Source organism: Jatropha curcas, chromosome 2 (genome assembly GCF_041381405.1).
Source record: "Jatropha curcas cultivar XTBG-Jc1 chromosome 2, XTBG_Jcur_1.0, whole genome shotgun sequence".
In the NCBI taxonomy this organism is placed as follows: Eukaryota; Viridiplantae; Streptophyta; class Magnoliopsida; order Malpighiales; family Euphorbiaceae; genus Jatropha; species Jatropha curcas.
Genome location: NC_143152.1, coordinates 33,491,356 through 33,512,851, shown reverse-complemented (window position 1 = coordinate 33,512,851; position 21,496 = coordinate 33,491,356). Strand labels below are relative to the sequence as shown.

At 34.0% G+C, this 21,496-nt stretch overlaps 6 protein-coding genes across 6 annotated transcripts; 2 read left to right on the top strand and 4 right to left on the bottom strand.

The window, feature by feature from the left end:
- Window positions 1–95: 95 nt before the first annotated feature.
- On the bottom strand, window positions 96–2,313 carry JAZ10 (jasmonate-zim-domain protein 10). Its single transcript, XM_089717565.1, has 6 exons — window positions 2,081–2,313; window positions 1,820–2,000; window positions 1,626–1,713; window positions 1,408–1,498; window positions 1,262–1,319; window positions 96–562 (listed from the first exon to the last, which is right to left on the bottom strand). The coding sequence occupies exons 1-6, from the start codon at window positions 2,181–2,183 to the stop codon at window positions 502–504; spliced, it is 582 nt and encodes a 193-aa protein (XP_089573691.1). The 5' UTR covers window positions 2,184–2,313; the 3' UTR covers window positions 96–501.
- Window positions 2,314–4,342: 2,029 nt separating this feature from the next.
- Window positions 4,343–6,752, bottom strand: LOC149498687 (Uncharacterized conserved protein UCP015417, vWA). Its single transcript, XM_089717712.1, has one exon. It carries the CDS (start codon window positions 6,541–6,543, stop codon window positions 4,462–4,464), a length of 2,082 nt encoding a protein of 693 aa, XP_089573838.1. The 5' UTR covers window positions 6,544–6,752; the 3' UTR covers window positions 4,343–4,461.
- A 148-nt stretch (window positions 6,753–6,900) lies between these two features.
- Window positions 6,901–7,811, bottom strand: LOC105647323 (uncharacterized). Its single transcript, XM_012233354.4, has 3 exons — window positions 7,652–7,811; window positions 7,343–7,553; window positions 6,901–7,098 (listed from the first exon to the last, which is right to left on the bottom strand). The coding sequence occupies exons 1-3, from the start codon at window positions 7,689–7,691 to the stop codon at window positions 7,050–7,052; spliced, it is 300 nt and encodes a 99-aa protein (XP_012088744.1). The 5' UTR covers window positions 7,692–7,811; the 3' UTR covers window positions 6,901–7,049.
- Window positions 7,812–8,088: 277 nt separating this feature from the next.
- On the top strand, window positions 8,089–9,289 carry LOC105647322 (GRAM domain family protein). The gene is made up of 2 exons (XM_012233353.4): window positions 8,089–8,583; window positions 8,666–9,289. The coding sequence occupies exons 1-2, from the start codon at window positions 8,286–8,288 to the stop codon at window positions 9,118–9,120; spliced, it is 753 nt and encodes a 250-aa protein (XP_012088743.1). The 5' UTR covers window positions 8,089–8,285; the 3' UTR covers window positions 9,121–9,289.
- A 4,065-nt stretch (window positions 9,290–13,354) lies between these two features.
- Window positions 13,355–15,232, bottom strand: LOC105647324 (ATP-dependent RNA helicase). The gene is made up of 2 exons (XM_012233355.4): window positions 14,807–15,232; window positions 13,355–14,095 (listed from the first exon to the last, which is right to left on the bottom strand). The coding sequence occupies exons 1-2, from the start codon at window positions 15,047–15,049 to the stop codon at window positions 13,778–13,780; spliced, it is 561 nt and encodes a 186-aa protein (XP_012088745.1). The 5' UTR covers window positions 15,050–15,232; the 3' UTR covers window positions 13,355–13,777.
- Window positions 15,233–17,734: 2,502 nt separating this feature from the next.
- On the top strand, window positions 17,735–19,743 carry GILP (GSH-induced LITAF domain protein). The gene is made up of 3 exons (XM_012233356.4): window positions 17,735–18,350; window positions 19,333–19,459; window positions 19,540–19,743. The coding sequence occupies exons 1-3, from the start codon at window positions 18,157–18,159 to the stop codon at window positions 19,621–19,623; spliced, it is 405 nt and encodes a 134-aa protein (XP_012088746.2). The 5' UTR covers window positions 17,735–18,156; the 3' UTR covers window positions 19,624–19,743.
- The last annotated feature ends 1,753 nt before the right edge of the window (window positions 19,744–21,496 follow it).

Sequence of the window (21,496 nt, the reverse complement as noted above, 5' to 3'; positions counted from 1 at the left end):
TATATTGTTGTTCGAGTTCAACATTTAAAAAACAGTTTTAAACAATCAAGATTGACTCAACTAACCATATATTTGAACGTAGTGCAGAGACGACATACATAAACATAAAAGGTCACATTCAAACCACCAAAAGAATAAACACTAAACAGTAAAAGAAAAACATGTCTTTACCCGAGTTGAACAGAATACAGAAACTTAAACAACTCGGCTAAAAAACAAAAAGAAAAAAATAAAATATAGGTTAGTATAAAACGTTGCAGATAAAGACTGGCACACTGACCATAGGAAACTGCAACGAAACAGAGAAACGAATATTTTAATCTATTTGCCAAGGACACGTTACTAAAACGTGATTCTGAACCACGAAAATTCCACCAAGTACCCTATTCAAGGCTAAAGCTAAACCCTTTATCTAAAGCATATATTGTCATCTTTAGCTATCCGTCAAACGAGGAAAATGCCAATTAGAAAGCAACCCAACTTCATAAAAAAATTCTGCAGTCAGCTGTGCTTTAGACACAGACTATCAGTTGCGCAACCATAAGGAGAAACTTTAGTCAGCCTGCATAAACAAATCAAAAGCGCGTTTTGTTTATTAGATTACCAAATCAACCCCAGGATACGGAAAATAAGGCTTCAAGAAATATATATATATAAAAAAAAGCTTTGTATAATGTTAATGTTTCTGCTTAGTATAATGGAATTGCCTAATTTTAAGGAGTTGTTGACTGTTCATGGAGTGTCAACTTCTTGCCAGAAATTTCAGTCAACTGGTGTGCTTCTCATTGCTACTTTCGGTGCATTCTTTACTGCTTCTACAAGGGGCTTGAAAATGAAACGATCCAAGAAACAATAGAAAGACAGGTAAAAGTCCACACGGCCAAACCCATTTTGATTCCTCTAAAAATGTTTGGCATATTGGTAAAGGAATTTACCGATTGCTTAATTTTGTACTATAAAGATGCAATCTTTTTTCATTTAGGTGCCATACGTTCTGATCTATTTGATCTGTAAATTACATTATTTCGTTCAAAAGAAAGAGATCAACTAAATTACAACTAACCAGAAAATAAAAGCCAAATTTATAATCAAACATGAGTTCAATAATTGTACAACTACTGTATAAGTTTTTCCTAGTTGGATAATCATATTTGTTAGGTAGACTTATGGATTGCAATTTTAATTAGAACTTAAATATCATATTATAAATGAGAACGTACAAAAGCATGAACAGAAACAGGGCAAGTCATGTTTTTTATACCTTTCGTTGCGTTTCTCCAAAAACCTCTGCAAAGACTTTCTTCGAGCAATTGGCAGATCTGGTTACGATGATAATACATGTGTCATTATTCATAATAGAAAGCAATAAATAATAAACAAATAAAATCCCCCAAAATTTTGACTGACCTCCCTCGAGATTGTCCAGTATCTGTTGTTGATTTATTAATTCAACAGATGTAGAGATTCCATGCTCAGCTAATTTCAAAATGGTTTCTGCCTGCACAATTCATTCCATATGAGAGAGAAGCTAAGGATATTTTTCTTTGTTTTTAAATTTAAAAACAAATTTCCTATTATTACTGCTCGAGAGATTCATCTAAAGATAAATAAATATCTCCACTAACCTTATCTCGAGGAACATCAAAAACCGCAACGGTTCCGTTGTAGAAGATCGTCAAAGGAGCCACTTGAGGAGGATTCTCTAAAACAGGCCTAAAACATAGGAATTTTATCACCGTTAATTAACTGATCCTGAAACATAAAAAAATGCGTGCAAAGAAATAAATAGTGATAATGATAACAATAAGCATTCAAGCACCTTTGAAGAGGAGAATAGACAGGTAAAGGTGGGAATCGGATCGCGTCTTCCTTAGGAGTAGACGGTACCGGAGGCGAAAATGTCTTGCCACTTGCAGGACTGTGCAGCTGATTGGCAGAACCAGAAGCAATCACAGACTTGAGAAGCTCAGGATTGATTTTCGAAATGGCGCTCTGAATATCTGCATAAAAATTACAATAAATTTGAGAAATCGTAAGAGAATATGAGAAAAGAAATTATAGAGAAAAATAAAAAACGTACCTCGAAAGCTCTTCTGGCGACGGAGAAACTTAGGAAAGCGAGACTTGGAAGAGGCAGCTCTCTCCATGCCAAAGAAATCGAGCTCAACAGTGGCTCTCGACATTGTAGATTCTTCACGACAAGTATAGAAGAATTTTGATTAAACTGAGAGAATGTTTTGTAGGTAGAGAACTTAAATGCGAAGGCGGGAGGATGCGAGAAAGTTAAGGGACGTTAATAAAGAGGAGATATGTACATGAAACTGCACGAGTTACATGAGATAAGGAAGGGGTCAAAAAGAGGAAAAAAAAAAGGGAGAAATTTAAAAAAAAAAAAAAAAAAAAGAAAAGAAAAACAATGGCAGATGGCACACATCTTCCACGTGGTGTCCCTGCCAGCAATAAACTGGATACTGTTACAACTACAATCTGGTTGAAGGATTCACCGGTTTGGTGTTTTTTAGTACATATGATCAACTCGTGATTCGACTCACGTGTCAGCAAATCTTTTTTTATTTTAGTATTGGACTCCATATATTTTTCAATCTGGTTTTTTAGGATAAAGTTTATATACACTTTTACTTATCTAGCCCTTTATATTTTTATTAATTACAAGTTTTAGTAGACTAATAAATGCTGTGAAACCATCAACCAAGACCACTTCAAATTAATAGTAATTTATAGGGGCATCAAGTAGTAAATTGCACGGAATTGAAAATTGAAAATAAAAAATGGGAGAAAAAGAAAAGTCACGTGAATTGACTAAATCTGTGCGTCGGTTGTTATGGAAAAAATCGTGTGTAAGTAAGAAATAAAAAGATAATTTTTTTTCGTGCAATTCGGTGGATAGCGTAATTGTCGTGCTTTAACAGGTATCCTTTACCGATAAAAACCAAACAAAAAAAACACGTGATTATATAATGCCGGTTGCCCTGGGCTGCACGCTTTCATATTCAGCTGACCGCCGTGCCCTTCTAGTTCTAGGCCCAGACTGTAAAATTTTCTAATTATCAGGTTCACATTTGATTTCAGAAAATTAAATTATTTTTTGAAAATAGAAAAATATTTTCAAAAATAAATTGATTTTTTTTATTTAATTACAATATTGAAAATCAATTAAATCAAATCTCAACCAATCTCAACCAATGACAATGAGATTAAAAATATTTCTTTTATATTTTTCTTTCATATACTAATAAAAAAAAAAAATCAGAGAGTTGATGAAATGAATTAGTTAGAATAAAGATCGTACAACATGTGAATTAATTCGGGTAACAGTAATTTTTAATATAAAAAAGATGACATTTGATGATCCAATCTGAAAGGGTGGGACCATCGTTGATCAAATCAAATGATCCGTTTCCCCTCGTTTCACGCAAATGCTATAATTTTCTTTTGTTTGCTCCTTTTCCACCCAACACGTAATTTCCACCAAAGACCAATAAAATATTAAAAATACACTTTCTCGATTTTAACGTTTTTTATTTATTCTGCTAGAACTTTCCTTTTTTCCTGTGTAATATATGTCAGTGAGTGTTTGTTTTTTTCACTTTTGAAATTGTTCCAAGTTTGAAGCACAAAAGAAACCTAATTTCCAGCAATCCACTTATTAATTTTAAAATTGATAATCTTACCCTTATCTTTTAAAATTTTAATAAATGGATTTCTAAAATCGTAATTACTGTATGATAAATTCAAAATATTTTAGAGGATAATTACTCTCCACTAATACACGTTTGATAACCGTAAATAGTTTGATGTCTTGAGAGATTTTAGGGATTTTAAGATATTAAAATATTTAATATTATCACTGTCATTATGGCAATAATCCATCTCTGAATTATTTGGTTAACTCAATTAACTACTAAAAGATATGCATTTTCAAAACTACAATCTAATCCATTTGAAAATGAAGTTTATCCGAAAGAACCAATTTTGTTGGGGACTCAACTGCTTCAAGAGGATAATGATTGATTGAATAACTATTATCACAAGGCTGGCAATGACATTTAAACATCCTGGAAAATACGATATTCCCTTTTTTGGATTTGAAATCACCATCAATGTTGAAACAAAAATAAATATATTGTCGCTTCAAAAATTATTCCAATTCATGTGAAATTAATTTCCATATTTTATAATTATTATTAATTACTAAAAAAAACAAAACTTTTGATAATTTAAAATTGATTACTATTTAATAATTTTGATTCATTTTTAATGTTTTAGCCGGACTTGAATCTAAGCAATCTTCAGATGTATACGTATTCAACACAACAGAGGATTAGATAAGAAAACGATGAGTTAGTCCATTTCAATCAAAAAAAACAGTGAACAATGCTCTGTTTTTGCTAGGAGAACCAACTCTCATTCAATTAAAAATATATATATATTAAGAGTCTATCAGTCTATCACAGCTAGCTTTTGATATTCTTCACCAGCAATGGCAGCTTCCATAACTGAGACAGGGTCAATAGCTCCATCTTCATCCAAGAAGAGTTTCATCAAATTTTTAGAAAATCCACTAACCAAAGCCACCCCGTCCTGTGTTGCAGGAACTGGTGTAGCCCTCGAGTCTCTTAAATTCCAAAACACTATCTGTGGTATACAGTTTCCATATCCTTCGGCTGTAAATTTCCTCGCAATCACCTGATAATCAGTTTCCCAACTTCTCGACGATGCTTGATCAAATTCCATGTCACTAAACACAAACAATCTCTTTATCATTTGATCTTCTTTCAATTTTCCCTCAACAGCCACTCTTAGAATAAGGTCAAACACCTTTTGGAAATCAGTGTTCATTCCCCATTCCATTCTTCTCACAAATCTAGTCTTCTCTAAAAGACTATTCCCTGTCACCATTTGCAGAGTTGGATCTGCGCTGAAAGTAATAAGCTTTCCCTTCCATGGATCCTCACTCAGTTCTGAAACTAAAACGCCCAGTGCTACTGATACCTCCATTGGAGTCCCACTCATGCTACCAGAAACATCAGAAATAGCCATGCAATTTCTCAACTTACCTTTTTCAACAAGATCATCGACCATTCTTTTCCACTGTAACTCTGCAACTTGCCCACCATCACCATCATTCAAAGCAGCAATTATCTCATGCGGGAGCAACGCGCCAGCAGCAATTTTGGATTTTCCAGATTTAACGTCCTCCAAATACTTAGAAAATCGCTCTGCATCATGTTTTAAAAATTTCTCCTTGTAAAGCTTCATAGCCACAGAAGCAACCCGATTGTATGGAATTTCACCCCATTTGTTATACCCAATGTAAACCTCTGGTAACTCGAGAACCTTGCGTAGTGGCACCAAAACCTCCTTCCTCAATCGATCACGTATCCTATAAGCGTAATGTGCCTCCTCAATTCCTTCATATTCAGGGTAAGATTCTTTGGGGAATACTTTTCTTGCAATGCTCTCACAAAGTAGAGTTGATTTGTCGAAGGAAGAGTCAATAGATGGGCACCATTTAGCTGCAAGGCTTATCTTCTTAGTTTGCAGAGATTTTAAGTATTCTACATCGGCTTTTAGGCATTCAGCAAAAAAATCTGAAATTCGTTCATATAAAAATCGGAAATCAGGGTCTCTGCTATATCTCCCAAAAACTTTCTTAGCCATGCATATTCTTTTCTGTTTCCTGGACATGCTTGCTTCCTCTTTTTCAATTTTGTTCCTTTCCATTGCGTTTAGGATCCTTATCTCTCTGGTGGCAAGAGGCTTCGACTGCTTCGATCCTTTAGAAAGTTTACTTTGGCCTCGAAACGGACCGCGAAAAGTCCGGTTCCTCGGGCTAAAACGGTTAAAGTTAGAACTTTTTCCTCTGATCCCGAGGCCTCTTTTTCTCTGTTCCCACTCTGCCTTTTGGGTCTTCCTCACCTCAAATCCTTCTAAAAGACGGAAAAGAATCTCAGGCAAGTCCTTAAAATATCCGAAATCCGCCATCGGCGCAACATTGCAAGCAAGCGTCTTAGGGTGGAACTGATGGAGCCAAATCACCGCCGCATAGAACCCTTCTTTATCAGATTTTCCGGTGCCACGCACGCCTCTCAGGTTACAGATGAGTTTGAGAGTGGTTAAAGGGTCTTGCTGCCAGGCTTCGTTGAGCCTCTGCTTGATGGATTCGGGTGGGGTATCAGGTACGACATGAAAGAAGAAATCGAGGCAAGGATTGCCTGATGAGATATAGGTTGCAGAACGATTCTCCGTGTAGCTCATCGGAGGTAGCGGCGAAACAACCGCAGGTTTGTTGAAATTAGCTACCATGAGATCCATGAAAGGATCAGCTTGGGTGGATGTTGGTTGTGGTGATTGTTTTGATAGTAGTGCCGGATTGTGGAGCTCTGGAGGTCCGAGGAGAGATGTTGGTGCCATGATCGCAGTGTTGTTTTTGAATCTAATTAGGGTTTTAGGTTTTGGGTTTTGGATTTGTGTCCCTATTTCAGAGATGAAATCGGTTATAGAGATAGAGCGAGAGGGCATTGGATTGGAATGAGTTTATGCTCATTTGGATGTTGCCACTTATACAGGCAGACGTGCTTCGTGCCCAAGTTCCCTTTTTTTTTTAATTTTATTTTTTACTCAAAAAATTGTAACCGACTTTTATATATATATATATATATATATATAGAATTTAGGAAGGCAGATAAACTTTAGACTGCTTGGTGCCCAAGTTCCCTTTTTTTTTTTTTTAATTTTATTTTTTACTCAAAAATTGTAACCGACTTTTATATATATATAGAATTTAGGAAGGCAGTTAAACTTAGATTCCATTTCCAACATTTAGGAACTATATACATATGAAGTCACCAATTATATATATATATGACACAGACACAGTTCATTCAATAATAATAATAATAATAATAATATAATTAGGTTCACACTTGATATATTGAATGGGCAGAATAACATGTTCAAATTCTGAAGTAGAAGTAAAATTATCAAACACTATCGATATATAAAGATTATATGATGCAGTGCAACGCCTAAAGGCAGCATTCTTCCAACACAAAGCAGCAACAAAGCATAGCCAAACTGCAAGTGCAACAAACATGCAAGGATGAGAAACTAGAACAAAAAGAAAAAAATGGCTAATTAAGCTTGATCTAACTCTGGAATAATATATATATATATATATATATATAAATATATATGGAATGTTGCATAGAATTGAATAAGATCATAAATGTATATAATTCAATTCTTGATTTTGCAGCCTTTAGTTATGTTCAAAAAGCCAAAAAGTAGACAGATATAGCAAAGATCACATACGACATACCATCCCTTAAGAAATGAAAAGCAACCACCGTCCTCCTGGCGGGGCGGGGGTGGAGGCGGAGGAGGAGTAGGAGGTGGTGGTGGAGGGTAGCCTTCATAGAAGTAGCCTTGATAACCAGGTGGAGGTGGGGGAGAATAAGGTGGCACCGGTGGTGGAGGATACCCAGGCGGAGGAGTCCCTGGCGGGGGTGGATATCCAGGCGGAGGAGTCCCTGAAATAATAATTTGCAAGAATTTAATGGAAGAAATGCAGTTCAAGTTGGAGAGATTAAATGAAGATCCAGTTATTTGAGGGAAAAATCGAAATTACCTGGCGGTGGTGGAGGATAGTCAAGCCGCTGGTAACTCATTTTCTTTCTTCCCAATGAAGTTAGAGCAGGATATCAAGAGACAAGGGTTTAGTGCAGAGTGGCAAGTGGCAGCCATAAGTAGCTAACAGAGACGAAGTTTCCCACCAACTTGTCATGGACACGGACACGAGGTTAGTAAATTGGCGTTTTCTATTCCTAACCAACCTTCTAGTCAATTTACAAAGTCAGTACCTAATAAATTCTGTCGCTGTTGCACAAGGAACGATGTCGTTTACGCAGCGATTCTGTTGAGATTGTAGTCGAAAGGGAACGAACGACAGGAAATAACCTATTTGGGAAAATTCCCGATTTCTTCTTCTTTCATCAACAAGTTTTTCAGATAATATCGACCAGTCAACTCTCCTACATTCCTACGTTTACCAAAATACCCCTTCTCGAAAGACCGCGAAAGCTAAGGAAATCTTTCCTTAGTTCCTTGCCAATCCTGGAACTGGAAAATGGATTTGGTGTGTAACGTGTCATTCTTCATAACGAAGAAAACAAAATCTTCGTTATATAAATTATGTAATATTAGGAATTCATCAAAAACAATTCAATATCTGTCTCTTGCACTCATCGAAATTTGATTAAAGCATGGCAAGCACACAATCGCAAGACACGAAAGTAGAGTCCCAGCAAACGGTATCGGAGGAGGAAACCAAGAAATGGGGAACCCACATCATGGGTTCACCGGCGGCCCCTACAGTCCACCCTGATAACCAAAAAGCAGCCTCATGGACCGCCGGTGACCACCAGCAAATTTATCAGCAACCTTACCTTGTTTATTCCCCTACAGACAAGCCTAGCAACAACCCTTTTGAACCTGTAATCCACGCCTTCAACACCTGGAGCGCTAAAGCAGAGACCATTGCCCGTAACATCTGGCATAATCGTAAGTTTCTAACATAACTTGTTCTTTTTATTTTTATTCTTAGTTTTAGTATTAATTGAACATCTGAAAATAAAAATTGCAGTGAAGACGGCGCCGTCTGTATCTGAAGCAGCATGGGGTAAGGTGAACTTGACAGCAAAAGCAATAACAGAGGGTGGATTTGAGTCTCTGTTTAAGCAGATTTTTGAAACAGACCCAAATGAAAAGCTGATAAAGACTTTCGCTTGTTACCTTTCAACATCGACTGGACCTGTTGCTGGAACCATTTATCTATCAACGGCTAGAGTTGGTTTCTGCAGTGATCGTCCTCTTTCCTTTAGAGCTCCTTCAGGACAAGAGACTTGGTGCTATTACAAGCTGATGATACCATTGTCGAAAATTGGACAAGTCAACCCAGTTATTATGAAAGAAAACCCACCAGAAAAGTATATTCATATTGTCACTGTGGATGGCCATGAATTCTGGTTCATGGGCTTTGTTAATTTCGAGAAAGCAGTGCATCATCTCTTAGATTCTGTGTCAAGTGTTGTTCGTTAGATACTGTCAGGTCCTTGAAGCTCCTTCATATTTGTTGAATTTTCATTTGTTTCTTGAATGTAATAGCTAGGTTCTTTCTTGTATTATAAAGTAGTTATTTGGTTTTGTTAATTATTAATCTTCTGTAATACATATATCCTATCCTTTTATTTTATTTTATTTTTTCAAATCTGGATCTTCCCCTTTAGAATGCTATAATGCTATAATTGAAGCTGCTGGTTCTATAAATTGTATTGCCAGCGTCGAGTGAAATAGCCCAATAGACCCATAGGCCTATAAAATTGGATGCAGTCTCATTATCGTTTCATTCCAATTTGAGATCCCAAGCATCCAAACTGGGCTTTGTTACTAAATTATCAAGAGACACATTGAGGCCTCCGGGCTAGACATTACCACAAACACTTTGTAAGATCACTTGAAGCTTATTAGTAAACCTAAATACATGAAATTGTTATTTGCTAAAATCATATTACTATTATGTTCTATTTGTTTGATTTAGATGGATGGACCTACGCCTTAGGTGTAGATGACTTATTCTCAATCAAAATTTAGTTACTGTCATAAGAAGAAATCAAACTAAAAATTTCATAACGGAAGAAACTGTACATAGATCAATATGTTTTACATATAAGGTTTAATAATAAACCACTTATATAAAGAATTATAAAACACAATTTCAATTTGAAATATCTGATCGGATTGACAGAGCAATAGGGGATCGCTTGCTCCAGTTGGTGGCCATTCATGGCTACTGTTCGACTCTATGGTGTTTTCATAAATCTGATATGATTACTTTCAAATTTTTTTTTTTTTCTGCATAACTATGTAAATAACAAAATACTTTAGACAAGAACAATAACTTAAAACTAGATACGAAAATAAAAACATGGTACAAAGCCTCATATCATATGCGTGCCCTGACATGTTTACAAGAGGCAACATGTGCTTTATCTTCTGCCATAACATTTTGATTCTAAATTCCACTGCATATTTGTATCTACCAAGGAGTGTAATTTCCGTCTCGCTGTATAAAGTGGGATCGAATTTATGGTTTTACCTCTTTCTCCCCTCCAATTAAGCACCAACACTTTTCACTTCACTTGGGTTAATTTTTAGCTCTAGTTAGTAAAATGTAAAAATAACCTAGAACCGGGAAAGGAAGAGCAAGTAATTGTACGTGCACAAGCATGGAAATTATGGAAGAAAGACACAAGAACACCAATTAGGTACTAAAACAGACAAACATGCATAAAAGATTCTCTTCACAGAAGCGTTTGAATTATGTAAGGGTAAAATGAAAAAGGCTTTTAAGGAAATGCGGGTCCTTTGACCAATTTTTCACTAAATGCAATATTGGCTGACAAATGGAACAACAACAACAACAACAAGATTTTAATTTTGATTTAGTGGTAATTATATTTAATTAAACACTAATTAATCAGAGTCTATCTCAGTGTCTGACTCTCTCGCTGTCTTACCTTTGTAGCTTCATGTATCCAAAAGTATCTGTTTTTTCTTTCTATATAGACACAGACAGACATTAGTGCACAATGCAAGAACCCTTTAGGTCTTTCTCTCTCTCTCTCTCTCTCACAAGTCACAAAGTGGTTAGATTCTTTTTCTGTGTCAAAGAAAAGCAAAGCAAAGGAAAAGAAAAGAAAAGGTTTCTTTGTTTTCTGCACAGTCCCTACTCCAAGCGAAGCAAGCTATATATATATATATAAGACCTATTGTCTCATCATGGACCATATAATATAACAGTCTGAAGCTAAAGCATCTCCCTTTCTCTGAAACTCGAATCTTTTAGGACGAAAGGGCCTCACCTTCCCTCAGACCAAACAACTGTGCTCTACCAATGTCTTCCCCTTTTTTGCATGCAACCCATCTTTTTACACTTTGTATTTCGAGCTTCATATTGTCAATTTTACCTTTCTGCAATCATTTTTTAAACCTAACTACTCCATTTCTCTTGTATCATTTTAATTTGCAGCTTAATTTCTTGTTTTCAATAATCAAGATTATAAGTAATTGGTGAGTGGTGACCACACAGTCCAACACTTGTCATATACCCAGAGACCCAAGACTGAGAAAAGCTGCTCATAATATTCTTTCTCTTCTTCTGTTGAATGCATATTATATATTTAAATTGCTTGTACGAGTGGCGCAATAAAAGAAGTTTGTCGCTTTTCATATGTAAAACTCCGCTCTATCCATCCCAATCTCACTGTAAAATTTCAAGCAATCTTAAACCTTTCCGCATGAAAATTTTCAACATATTTTAATTATTTAATTAATTAATTAAGCATTTATAAATAGTTCTTTTATGCTACTGGCATAACATCAGACCCATAAAAAAATAAAAATAAAAAGCTCTCAGCGAGGAATTTCTCTATTCATAAAGATTCAAACACGATCTTTCAGCGAAAAATTTCTTAATTCATAAAGATTCAAACTCCAAAATTCTCTATTTTGCTTGAAACATCTTTTTGTATGTTTGTTGTGATATCCAATTTACTCTTTTGCCAAGAAGAGATTCAAGAGCTTATTTCTTAGTGGAATTGAACAACCCAACCAAACATGAAATTTCTAAATTTAATTTTTATTTTTTTAACAAAAAAAAAAAAAAAAAAAAAAAAGGCATTTTGAAGGTAAGCGAAATGAGCTTATTTTTCCATGTCCTCATCCTTATTTTCCGCAATCTCCTTTTCCACTGTCGAGAAGAAAAAAGTACTCTGTGTTCCTGTTATTTTCCACATAATTTTCAACAATCTGTAGATTGTAATTTATCACTTAAAATTCTTGAAATTTATAAGAGTGATTAGATCATCACCTGGGAAGTATATATGCTGTGTATATATTTTATCCAAATTGCATTTTGATAAAGGATTAATATGTATTGTCTCAATTAATCGAAACAACACGAGAGTCTACACAGTTAAATAACCATCTGTTTAATTTAGAAAATAACGTCGGGAGATTTTTTTATTAATGAGCAGATCAAGAAATATAAATTTTTATTGGTATTGACTTATCATTATATATAAAAAAAAAAAAAAAAAAGCTAAAACGCTTTATTAGGATGTGGAAAATCTATTCTTAAATGTAAAAAAAAAAAGGGTTAACATTCAAGAAAGCAATCATGATGAAAGCACTCTTTCTTTTTAATAATTATAATATTTGTTGACCAACACAAGTGCTATTCTGTGCAATTGGACAATGTACATGCACTGATTCGGTCTGACCAAAACCCATTTTTATATTCTTTAAAAAAAAAAAAAAACCCATTTTCATAATTTAAATAATTCAAATATGGTAAATTTTTTATCCAACTTCCCTAAACAAATGTTATTATTTTGTTGCTACTTTATTTCACCTTAACTTTTGTTGCAACAAATTAACGGATATATAGTTTTTTTTTTTTTTTTGAAAGGGTAACGGATATATAGTTGTTCACTAGACATTCATAGAAAAGCAAAACCTATACAAAATTAATGTAATTAAGTCTCCGTTTATTTGTCTATTTGTAATATTAAAAATTAATTAAAAATATTAAAATTTTTAATTCATAAGAACATAATAATAATATAGATTTCGTATTTTAAAATTTTTATTTTTGTTAAATATGAGAAAAATGTAAAAAATGGTAAATTATGAAAATTGCCACGGTAATAAATTTTGGATTTTCTTTTTTTTTTTTTTTTCCATTTTGCCAAAATTTAATGGTTCATTCAAACAATCAACAAAATTTAGAGATTTGTCCACAAAATGATTAATAAGGATTCAAGTGAACCAATCAATACAATATAGAAATTCATTTGGATTTTTTTTTCCTTTTTTATTTTGAGTACCCCAATTATTTATTTAAGTAATTAGTTGTTTGAAATGATTGGTTATTTAACATTTAATATCATAAACTCAAATTCAAAAAATCAAATCCATGCATATCCTAATATAGGCAAATTTTTATCTCAACAGCAACATTCTTAACTTAAAATTAAAAAACATAAAATTTCATTTTCAGAAGAAAAATTCATGCATGTATCTGTCAATGACACCAACATAATATTTGTTTAATGTTAACAAAGGACTAAAAAAACAATTAATTCAAAGAATGATTTAATTCCAGCGTGCAGCTATAAACACTAGTATAAATAAATAAATCAATTTGCAGCTATACAACATGCTAATAATAAATAAAAATAAAAATAAAAATAAAAAACAAGAAGAAGAAGAAGAAGAAGAAGAAGAAGCTATTATGTATTCTGAAAGAGCAAGAATTATCTGATCAGTAACAGCTGAATAAAAAAGAAAAGAAAAGAAAGAAAAGCTACACGTCCCAATCATGACCAAAATATTGTTCTTTCTTCTGCAATGACCTTACCCACTGCCTCTCTCTCTCTCTTTCTATCTAAGCTAAGACTCATTTCAATGGAGTCCTTGATAAATCAAGAAACAAATTTAACAGCAAAGAAAAGAAAAGGAAAATATAAAGTTAATTAAGTAGCTAATTAAATTATGAAAACCCATTCGGCACGCATTTCATGATCATTCCACACTCAGAAAATCTTTGAAGAACACAAATGAGTTGTTTGAATTTAAAACTAGAGAGAGAAAAAAGAGAAAGAAGAAGAAGAAAAAAGAAAAGAAGGGAGGGTTTTCATGGAGAGCCATTTTCAGATCTATCAAAATGGAGAAGTTGGCCATTACATTTGGGACAATCTTCGACCTGTTTTGGGACCATGAAGTACATAAGGCAGCTCTTGCAACCAGCCACAACAAGGACATGGTCTTCTTTCTGCTGCACTCGATAATGCTCTCTTGAAGAAGATGGAGGAGACGACTCTGATGATGACTCTTCACTGTCATATGAGCTGTCGTCTTCTGAGTAAAAATCGCCGTTGTATTCTTGTTTTACTCTTGGATCTTCTTTTGCTTTCATTCCATTCCTCCAGTTTATATAGTAAATCTCCCCTGTCTGCATAGTACACCCAAGTTTCAACTCTACCGATAATTAATCAACACCCTAATTTTTATTAATCTAACACCCTTTCTTTGATGATTACTTTCCTCTTCTGTTTCTTAGGGATATTTGATGATTTCAATATATATTAAAGAAGGAAGAAAGAACACTAAATCACCCCATAGTAAAGAAAAAGGAAAGAAACCATCCAAAAATCCAATTGGTACTAAATCCACCCAAGAAAAGATGAAAACTTTGATAGTGTTGAACAAATTAAATGTTCCCATGAAACAAAATATAACCATAAAACTAACCAAACCCTGTAAATAAAAACCTAAATTTTAAGATATAACATTCAAAGAAACAATTTTTACATGGTGGTCAAACATAGAAATTTCCTATCTTTTAATTGCTTTATGTGAAATGGGAGCCAAAAGGGATAAATTGAAAAAGAGATGAGGCTAAAAGAAAAAAGTATATATGAATTCCCTTTTTAGGGTTTGTTTTTGCGGTCAATAACCTATTCTTAATCTGGGGTAGTATTATAAGTAGGAGAAAGAGAGACCAGAAGCATTAAAAACAAGACAGCAAACCAAAGGGCATTCAAGAACTAAAGACACATATTTCCACAGAAAGTAACAAAAGAAAAAGAGAGAGAAAGAGGGCAAGATCTGCATTTATTGAAGCTATAACAGACGAAATATACTTTTAAATCTAGAAGGGTACCTTTAAATCAAGGCATTGCTCCCAATGGTAAGGGAGAGAGATATGGGAGTTAAGCTCCAAGGTGGTGTCAGAGTTAGGCATATGATTTTGCTCCGTCGGTGCTCCCTCTACCTCTGCATCGTCCGAGCTCGACGACCTCTCTCCTGCCCCTAAAACTCCCCTACTTTGATGATGATTTAGCGAACAGTTCTGAAGAGACCGCTCTAAAGATGCAGTGATTGCGGCCATGTTTGGAGCCGTCATTACTTGTTCTTAATCCGCTGAAATCCTTATACTAATATATACATACAAATTTTCCAAGAGATAAACCTAAACGCAAGAAAGAGATGAGATAGGGACTTTGAGATAAAAGAGAGAGAGTCTGTTAAGTTAAGGGTGGAGATTTTCAAGGGAATAAAAAGAGGAGACCATTAGAAAGAAAGAAAAAGAAAGAGAGAGAGAGAGAGAGGATTATTATTTTCAATTATAAAATAATAGTATACATATACAAATACAAAAACCACGCTCTTCCTATAGGAGCGTGTGAATCTTTCACACAAAGACCCTGGGTGGGCCCAAAGACTGTCAGAGCCAGGAAACCACTGTGGGATACATTTTGTCTTACACCACTGTGTTGGACTCAACTATCACACCCGCAGTCGAGGGTGCGCGTTAGTAACCATAACTATAATTATTAAAATTTATTCATTAAATAAAATAAAATAAAATAAATTGGAGCCTGCAGACTTCGTGGGAGCTTTAAAAAGAGTTTGTTAATTTGTTAGCTGTTTTTAAAAAACAATTTAAAAAAAGAAAAAAAGAAAAGAGAAGGAGAGATCCGGTAAGAACGCGGTTGCCAAAAAGAATGCCGGAACTTTCTTTGACAGTTTTGTGTGGGTTTTGAGAAAGTTGGCGATCTTTATTTTTTATTTTTCACTTTTTATTTTTAAAAAAAAAAGGAGGGACATTCCTTGGACAGCTACGTACTCTCCTCGCCATGTGTTTTTTTCATACATACACATATATTAATATTTTTTTTTAAAGAGAATATTAATTAATATTATCATTTGAATTTAGAATTTAATTTGGGTTTTAGTACTATCCATTCCTCATAGTTGATTTCCAACCAATAATTAGATTAAAATTGTTTATAAAGATTTTAATCGACTACTTATTAATTAATTTATATTTATATTAATTTTATAAAACTAATTTCAACTATTTTTCAACCATAAATACTTATTTATTATTATTATTTTTGGTATATTAACTATAAATACTTTCATTCCAAGTATTGCATAAACATTTTTGTGCATTTTCTTATAATTAAAGATGTAATCTTCTTTACACTATACAGTCTAAATGTTTTTTTACTCTTTCAATAAAATATATTTTTTTTGAAATCGAACTCATATTCTCGTTTCTACAGTTATGGAGATTTTGTTCCTCCCAGCAAAATGCATTTCTAGACGTGCTTGCATAATTTTTTTTCCTTTTAAAAAAAAGCTCTACGTATTAAAAGAAATATGGAAATAAAAAAATAAAAAATAAACGTTAAAGATAGGCAGGGAGTTGAGAGAGTTGAAAGCAACGTTAGTTTGGGTTTTTAAGATTCTGTAATATCACTAACTATAAATTCAAGAGTAGAAAATGGACAAGAAGAAGAAAACAAGCATGCAAATTACTTAGACTAAAGACTAAAGACTCGACAGGCCGAATGTATTGGGGTAGCCGCTTGCCCCGCTCCGCCTGTGGTGGCCTGTGAACCGAAAAAACAAAACAGAGAAAGATGATACAATTACAATTACATATATATATATAAATATATTTCACGAGATGAATATGAATAAAATGGTAATTTCCCACCTTATGGAATCTATTCTGAAGTATTGTCAGTCTCTGACGCCATTCTCTTTCTCTCCCTCTCTATCTATTTGTGTGTGTGTGTGCAGTGTCTCTGCACTAATATTCCCTTCCGGTCAGGCCTTACCAGCTGTGACTCCTTGGGATGTATTACCCTTTTGTATATTATTGGAGAATTGTGTCGCCCATTTTACCGACTTCAATTTCAATTTCTGTAAAAATGAAAATATAAATTCGACTTGGAAATACGTTTATCGGATAAAAAATCATTTTATTTGTTTGAAGAAAAAATATTGTAGAGACAGACAATAACAGTAAGTACTGCATGAAAAGCTTGTCACAATAATCTTAAAAAAAGAAAAAAAAAATTGTCATCAATCATAAGGTGTGAATGCCTTGAAGAAAGGGGAGTAGTGGGCAGTGGCATCCTATAATTGAATGATAAATAATTAAGAAAAGGATGTAGCCCATTGGGTTTGGTGTAGCTTATAAGTATTCCAGAATTGGACCTCCTTCACAAGCCTATCTAGGTATCTCTCTGGCCTGTGATTTAGCCTATTTAGGCATCCTGGATGATCTATACTATTTAATAATTTTGCTTTGCTTTGACTGTATAAATACACTTATTACTTATTGGACTAGGCTTGAGCCCAACAACAATGATTGAACCCATGATGTCAATAAGGTATAGACGTTGAATTGTCAATGGTGTGAACCTTATGAGCAGTTTTTTGTTGATAAATATGTAATGAGAGCCATCTAGAAGTCTACATTGACCCTTTCCTATTTGAATTCAGTAATTTTGTTGCCTACACAAACATATCAAAACTGTTTTTAATTAATCTGATGTACAAGTGAATTCATATGTCGGATATAAATAAATCTTTCTTTAAATTTAAATAATTATTCGTCTGATTTAATTAGTTTTCTCATCTTCTATATAAAAAATATAAATACAGAGAGAGTCGGAGGCCTAGAATTAGAATTCAAACAATAGTTTTGCTACCTATTTGGTTTGGTTAGTTTTTATATCTTCTATAAAAAAAAAAAAAAAAAAAAAAAGTAGAGAGTTGGAAGGCTGGAATTAGAATTCTCTAACCACAGGAGTTCCATGTATAAACCCCTAGTGGTTGGCGAGGGTCTTATTTAGGTTCAAAAGATGAAAATGTAAAAAAAATAAATACTAATGAGAAAGCAAGAAGAAGAAGAAGAAGAAGAAGAAGTAGAAGGAAAGGAAGGTTCCTAGTCAATTCTTCTCTAGAAACAAAGAGACATGTTTTTTGGTCAATCATTTATTTGTATAAACCGCATATTTATCTTTATTTATGGCTTTTCAACGTCAATTACTTTGCTTTCTTATTAAATTAAATTAAAGAGACAAGCTTTCCTTCAAAAAAACCTCAATCGTATTCTTGCTCTCCGTTGGATTTCAAGAACCAATCTTTCTTCCTCTCTTCCTCCAACCGATCGATCTCTAATCAAGAAAAGCTTGACTAAAAGAAAAAATTATGGGGCAAAAAGACGAGCCTGCCCTCGGGGTTCCGTACTACGTCGGCCAGAACCCGTACCAAGCCGGAGCCATCCCACCAAACGCCGTCTTCGGTGATCCGAAAGGAATTCCGATTCAGCAGACGATGTATCGGGACACTCCTGCTCCTTTTAACTGTCCCTTCTGTGGAAGTTCTGGGCTTACTTTCGTAAGGTAAATTTCTGCCTAATTATTTCTTGCTTCTCACCTTGATTGATATTGATATTAGGGTTTCATCGATTTTTGAATAAATTCTCTCTATATGCATAGCAAATGTTAGGCTAATGGTTCGTGGGAATTGGTTTATACAGAGAAAATATGCGATTAAGTTTATTTGTGACAAAATTTTTAGAATAGGTAAGCGATTGCTTTGCTGTAGAGAAATAATCGGACTATAGATTCGTTTTTAGTTCATGGGTTGGGAATAAGTTGGTCGACAATTGAATTTCTTGATCAGTTTCCGGGATATGATCTTCAAAAAGCAAAGTCCTTTTTTTTTTTTTTTTCTTTTTTGTTGTTGTTTTTGCATTGGCTTGATTCTTAATTGCTGCAATTAATGACCAAGTAAGGAATTTGTAGAAGTTATAGGGTTTAAGGTGCAATTGTTATGCTGGAAGAAACGATTAGATACTGTTGAGCTTGTTTTATTCTCCTAGAGAAAGAAATAATGTTTTGAAGGCAGGAGATGTTGGAGAATTGATACCTGCACTGGTAAAAGATAGCAGGAATCTCGCATGTGCATTCTGGACTTCTGTTCTTGACCTATTCTGTTTTATATTCTAGATAAACAACCTGCTCATAAGGATTTATCTTGCCCCTCAATTCATTTGGATTGTTAAAATGCTGTCGTTCTTATCATATTTTTTTGTTGTCAACCAATACCGTCAATGACAATATGGCTTTCAGAAACATATGTTCTGTCATTGCTTCTTTCTTTGATATATGAGGATTTTGAGAACCACCTTATTTCATGAAATCAAATGAACAGTGAAATTACCAGATTCTATGAATTTAGATTCCGTCCTCCTACCTGAATTTCAGGTTGGATTGTGTTGTCAATTCTACTGTCAAACTTGTTTTCTTGTTTTGTCCTTTTCCATCCTATTGTTTTCCTTGTTATATGGACTGACATATTCTCCCTTCATGCATGATACAGATCAAAGCCTAGTTTGGCAGCTGTTGTTGGTTGTATGATGCCATTTATGCTTGGATTTTGCTTTCTTTGCCCTTCAATGGATTGCCTCTGGCATAAATATCACTATTGCCCAAACTGCAATGAGAAAGTAAGAACAATTTCATCTTTCATTTTCTACTGTCCCAGTTGCTTCAACTCAATGTAACTGTTTACTCTTGTTTTTTATAGGTTGCGGACTTTGAGAAAACGGATCCTTGTTTAGTGGTAGATGTTCCTCAATGGACACAGCAGAGCTTTGCACTGCCTGCATGACATGATAAATAGTTGCAGCCCTATTATTATGTGCTATGCTTGGCTGAAAGTGTACGCTCAACTTTGTGCTTTATCGTTTGTTTGCTGGACTTCTTTCAGTATAAAGAGTGATTTATGGTACATATATTTTCAGAATGGTGTGTAATCAACAACGTTTTCTATAAAGTCTTCAACCTACAATTTTTTAAGAAGAGTAAAAAGTAAGTAAATTAGAAGAACAAGTCGAGCATGAAAGATAAGAGCGGGTCTCGGTAGCCAAGGAGACTGCCTGTGGATCACATTCAAATTCTAAATAAAATCTGCGTTAAGGCTACAGGCAAGTCATCCTTGGCTACCAAACAAGGCTCTTCATCTTCATGAACGGTCTCTGTTTTATTATTTTCGTTTTTTTTTTTTTTTAATGATGCGAAACTCCCTCACTCGATTTATAGGCAACCTAGATTAAGTATTTATCCTGGCATATGGAATATATTCATCTTTATTAATTGGCTTCTGCCATGATATAATTTTGCCCCATCAAGATTGAAATGCCCTCTGAAACAATCTGAGAATGTGTGATAAAAAAACCTTAATCAGTCGCTCTCTTGCAAGCAATATCCTCCCTTCTCTTTTCCCCTCCCCTGCCTTATGATGGGTAGATTCCAATGGCAACATCAACTGATAAGGTAGGGTTATTCGTCAACTGAAGAATAACCCACGAGTCAAAATCAATTGGCGCAAAGAAATTTATATCGGCGATTAAAATTCGTAGCTCTATCATTGGTTCCTTGTTTTTGACTTTTCTTCTGGTATTTTTACGATCTTTATGAATCTTTTGCATTCATAAAGAATTCAACATCTTTAGTGTTATTTTCAATTGATGTCATAGAAAGAGTGGACACTAGCTAAGACATTAATTATACCAATCTTCTTTCATAATCAAAGAACAAAGGGAAAAATTCCTAGCATCTGTTTCTTTAAATCATTGGAAATTACGTACATTTCTTGATGAATACATAGCAGCACGTGTCGATCTTATGATCAGAAAAAGTTGCCAATAATCATGTATTTTCAATTGCATAATTGCATCTATCATAATTGAAAAGCATGAATTCTTGTTTAATTAATTTATGGACATGTACCTTCAATTGAATATATCTATCTGTATAATCTCTCTATATCATAAAATAATAGATATAATCAATCACTATATCTAAAGGTGAAGACCCAGTTGATAAATCTAAATTATAAAACAGAGATAATTAACAAATATTTCGTCAGATTAGAAAAGTCGCCCTACATGGATCTTGTAGTATTCGAATCGGATATAGTTTAAATCCAAAGGATTTTCAGACACTTAAATAGTTATAGGGGAAAAAAAAAAAGAAAGGCTATCTGGTGAACCAAGATCTATAAATATGTGCTCTTGTTTTTTTTTTTCCCATATAAGCAACAGTTTCAGAAATGAAAATAAAAAATATGCACTGCTCCTACTGAATTATGCAATGACAGGTTGAAGAATGTAAATACATAAAATTTATTGGTTTTACAGAAGACTGATGACAGGATAAGAAGAGGGTTGAGGAGTCGTAGCCACATAAACATTTTAGTTCGTCCGGAGCAAAAGAAAAAACAGAAAAAAGCCAAAAGTTCTTGAAGTCGGCATAAAAGTTAAAAAGCCCTTCTGCTCGACATTCAAAACGTGAAAAGCGTTCAGCTTTCCGCTGTTAATTAAAGACTCTACTCCTCGTTTTTCCTTTTCTGGTATTAACATAGATATTCTACCCACCGGCAACAATTTTTTTTATTGATTTAACGTATGCAACTATCTTTCCTATCCAAAATCTTTTCCGATCCATCCATTAAAAGGGTAAAACTGCAATTTTGGTCAATA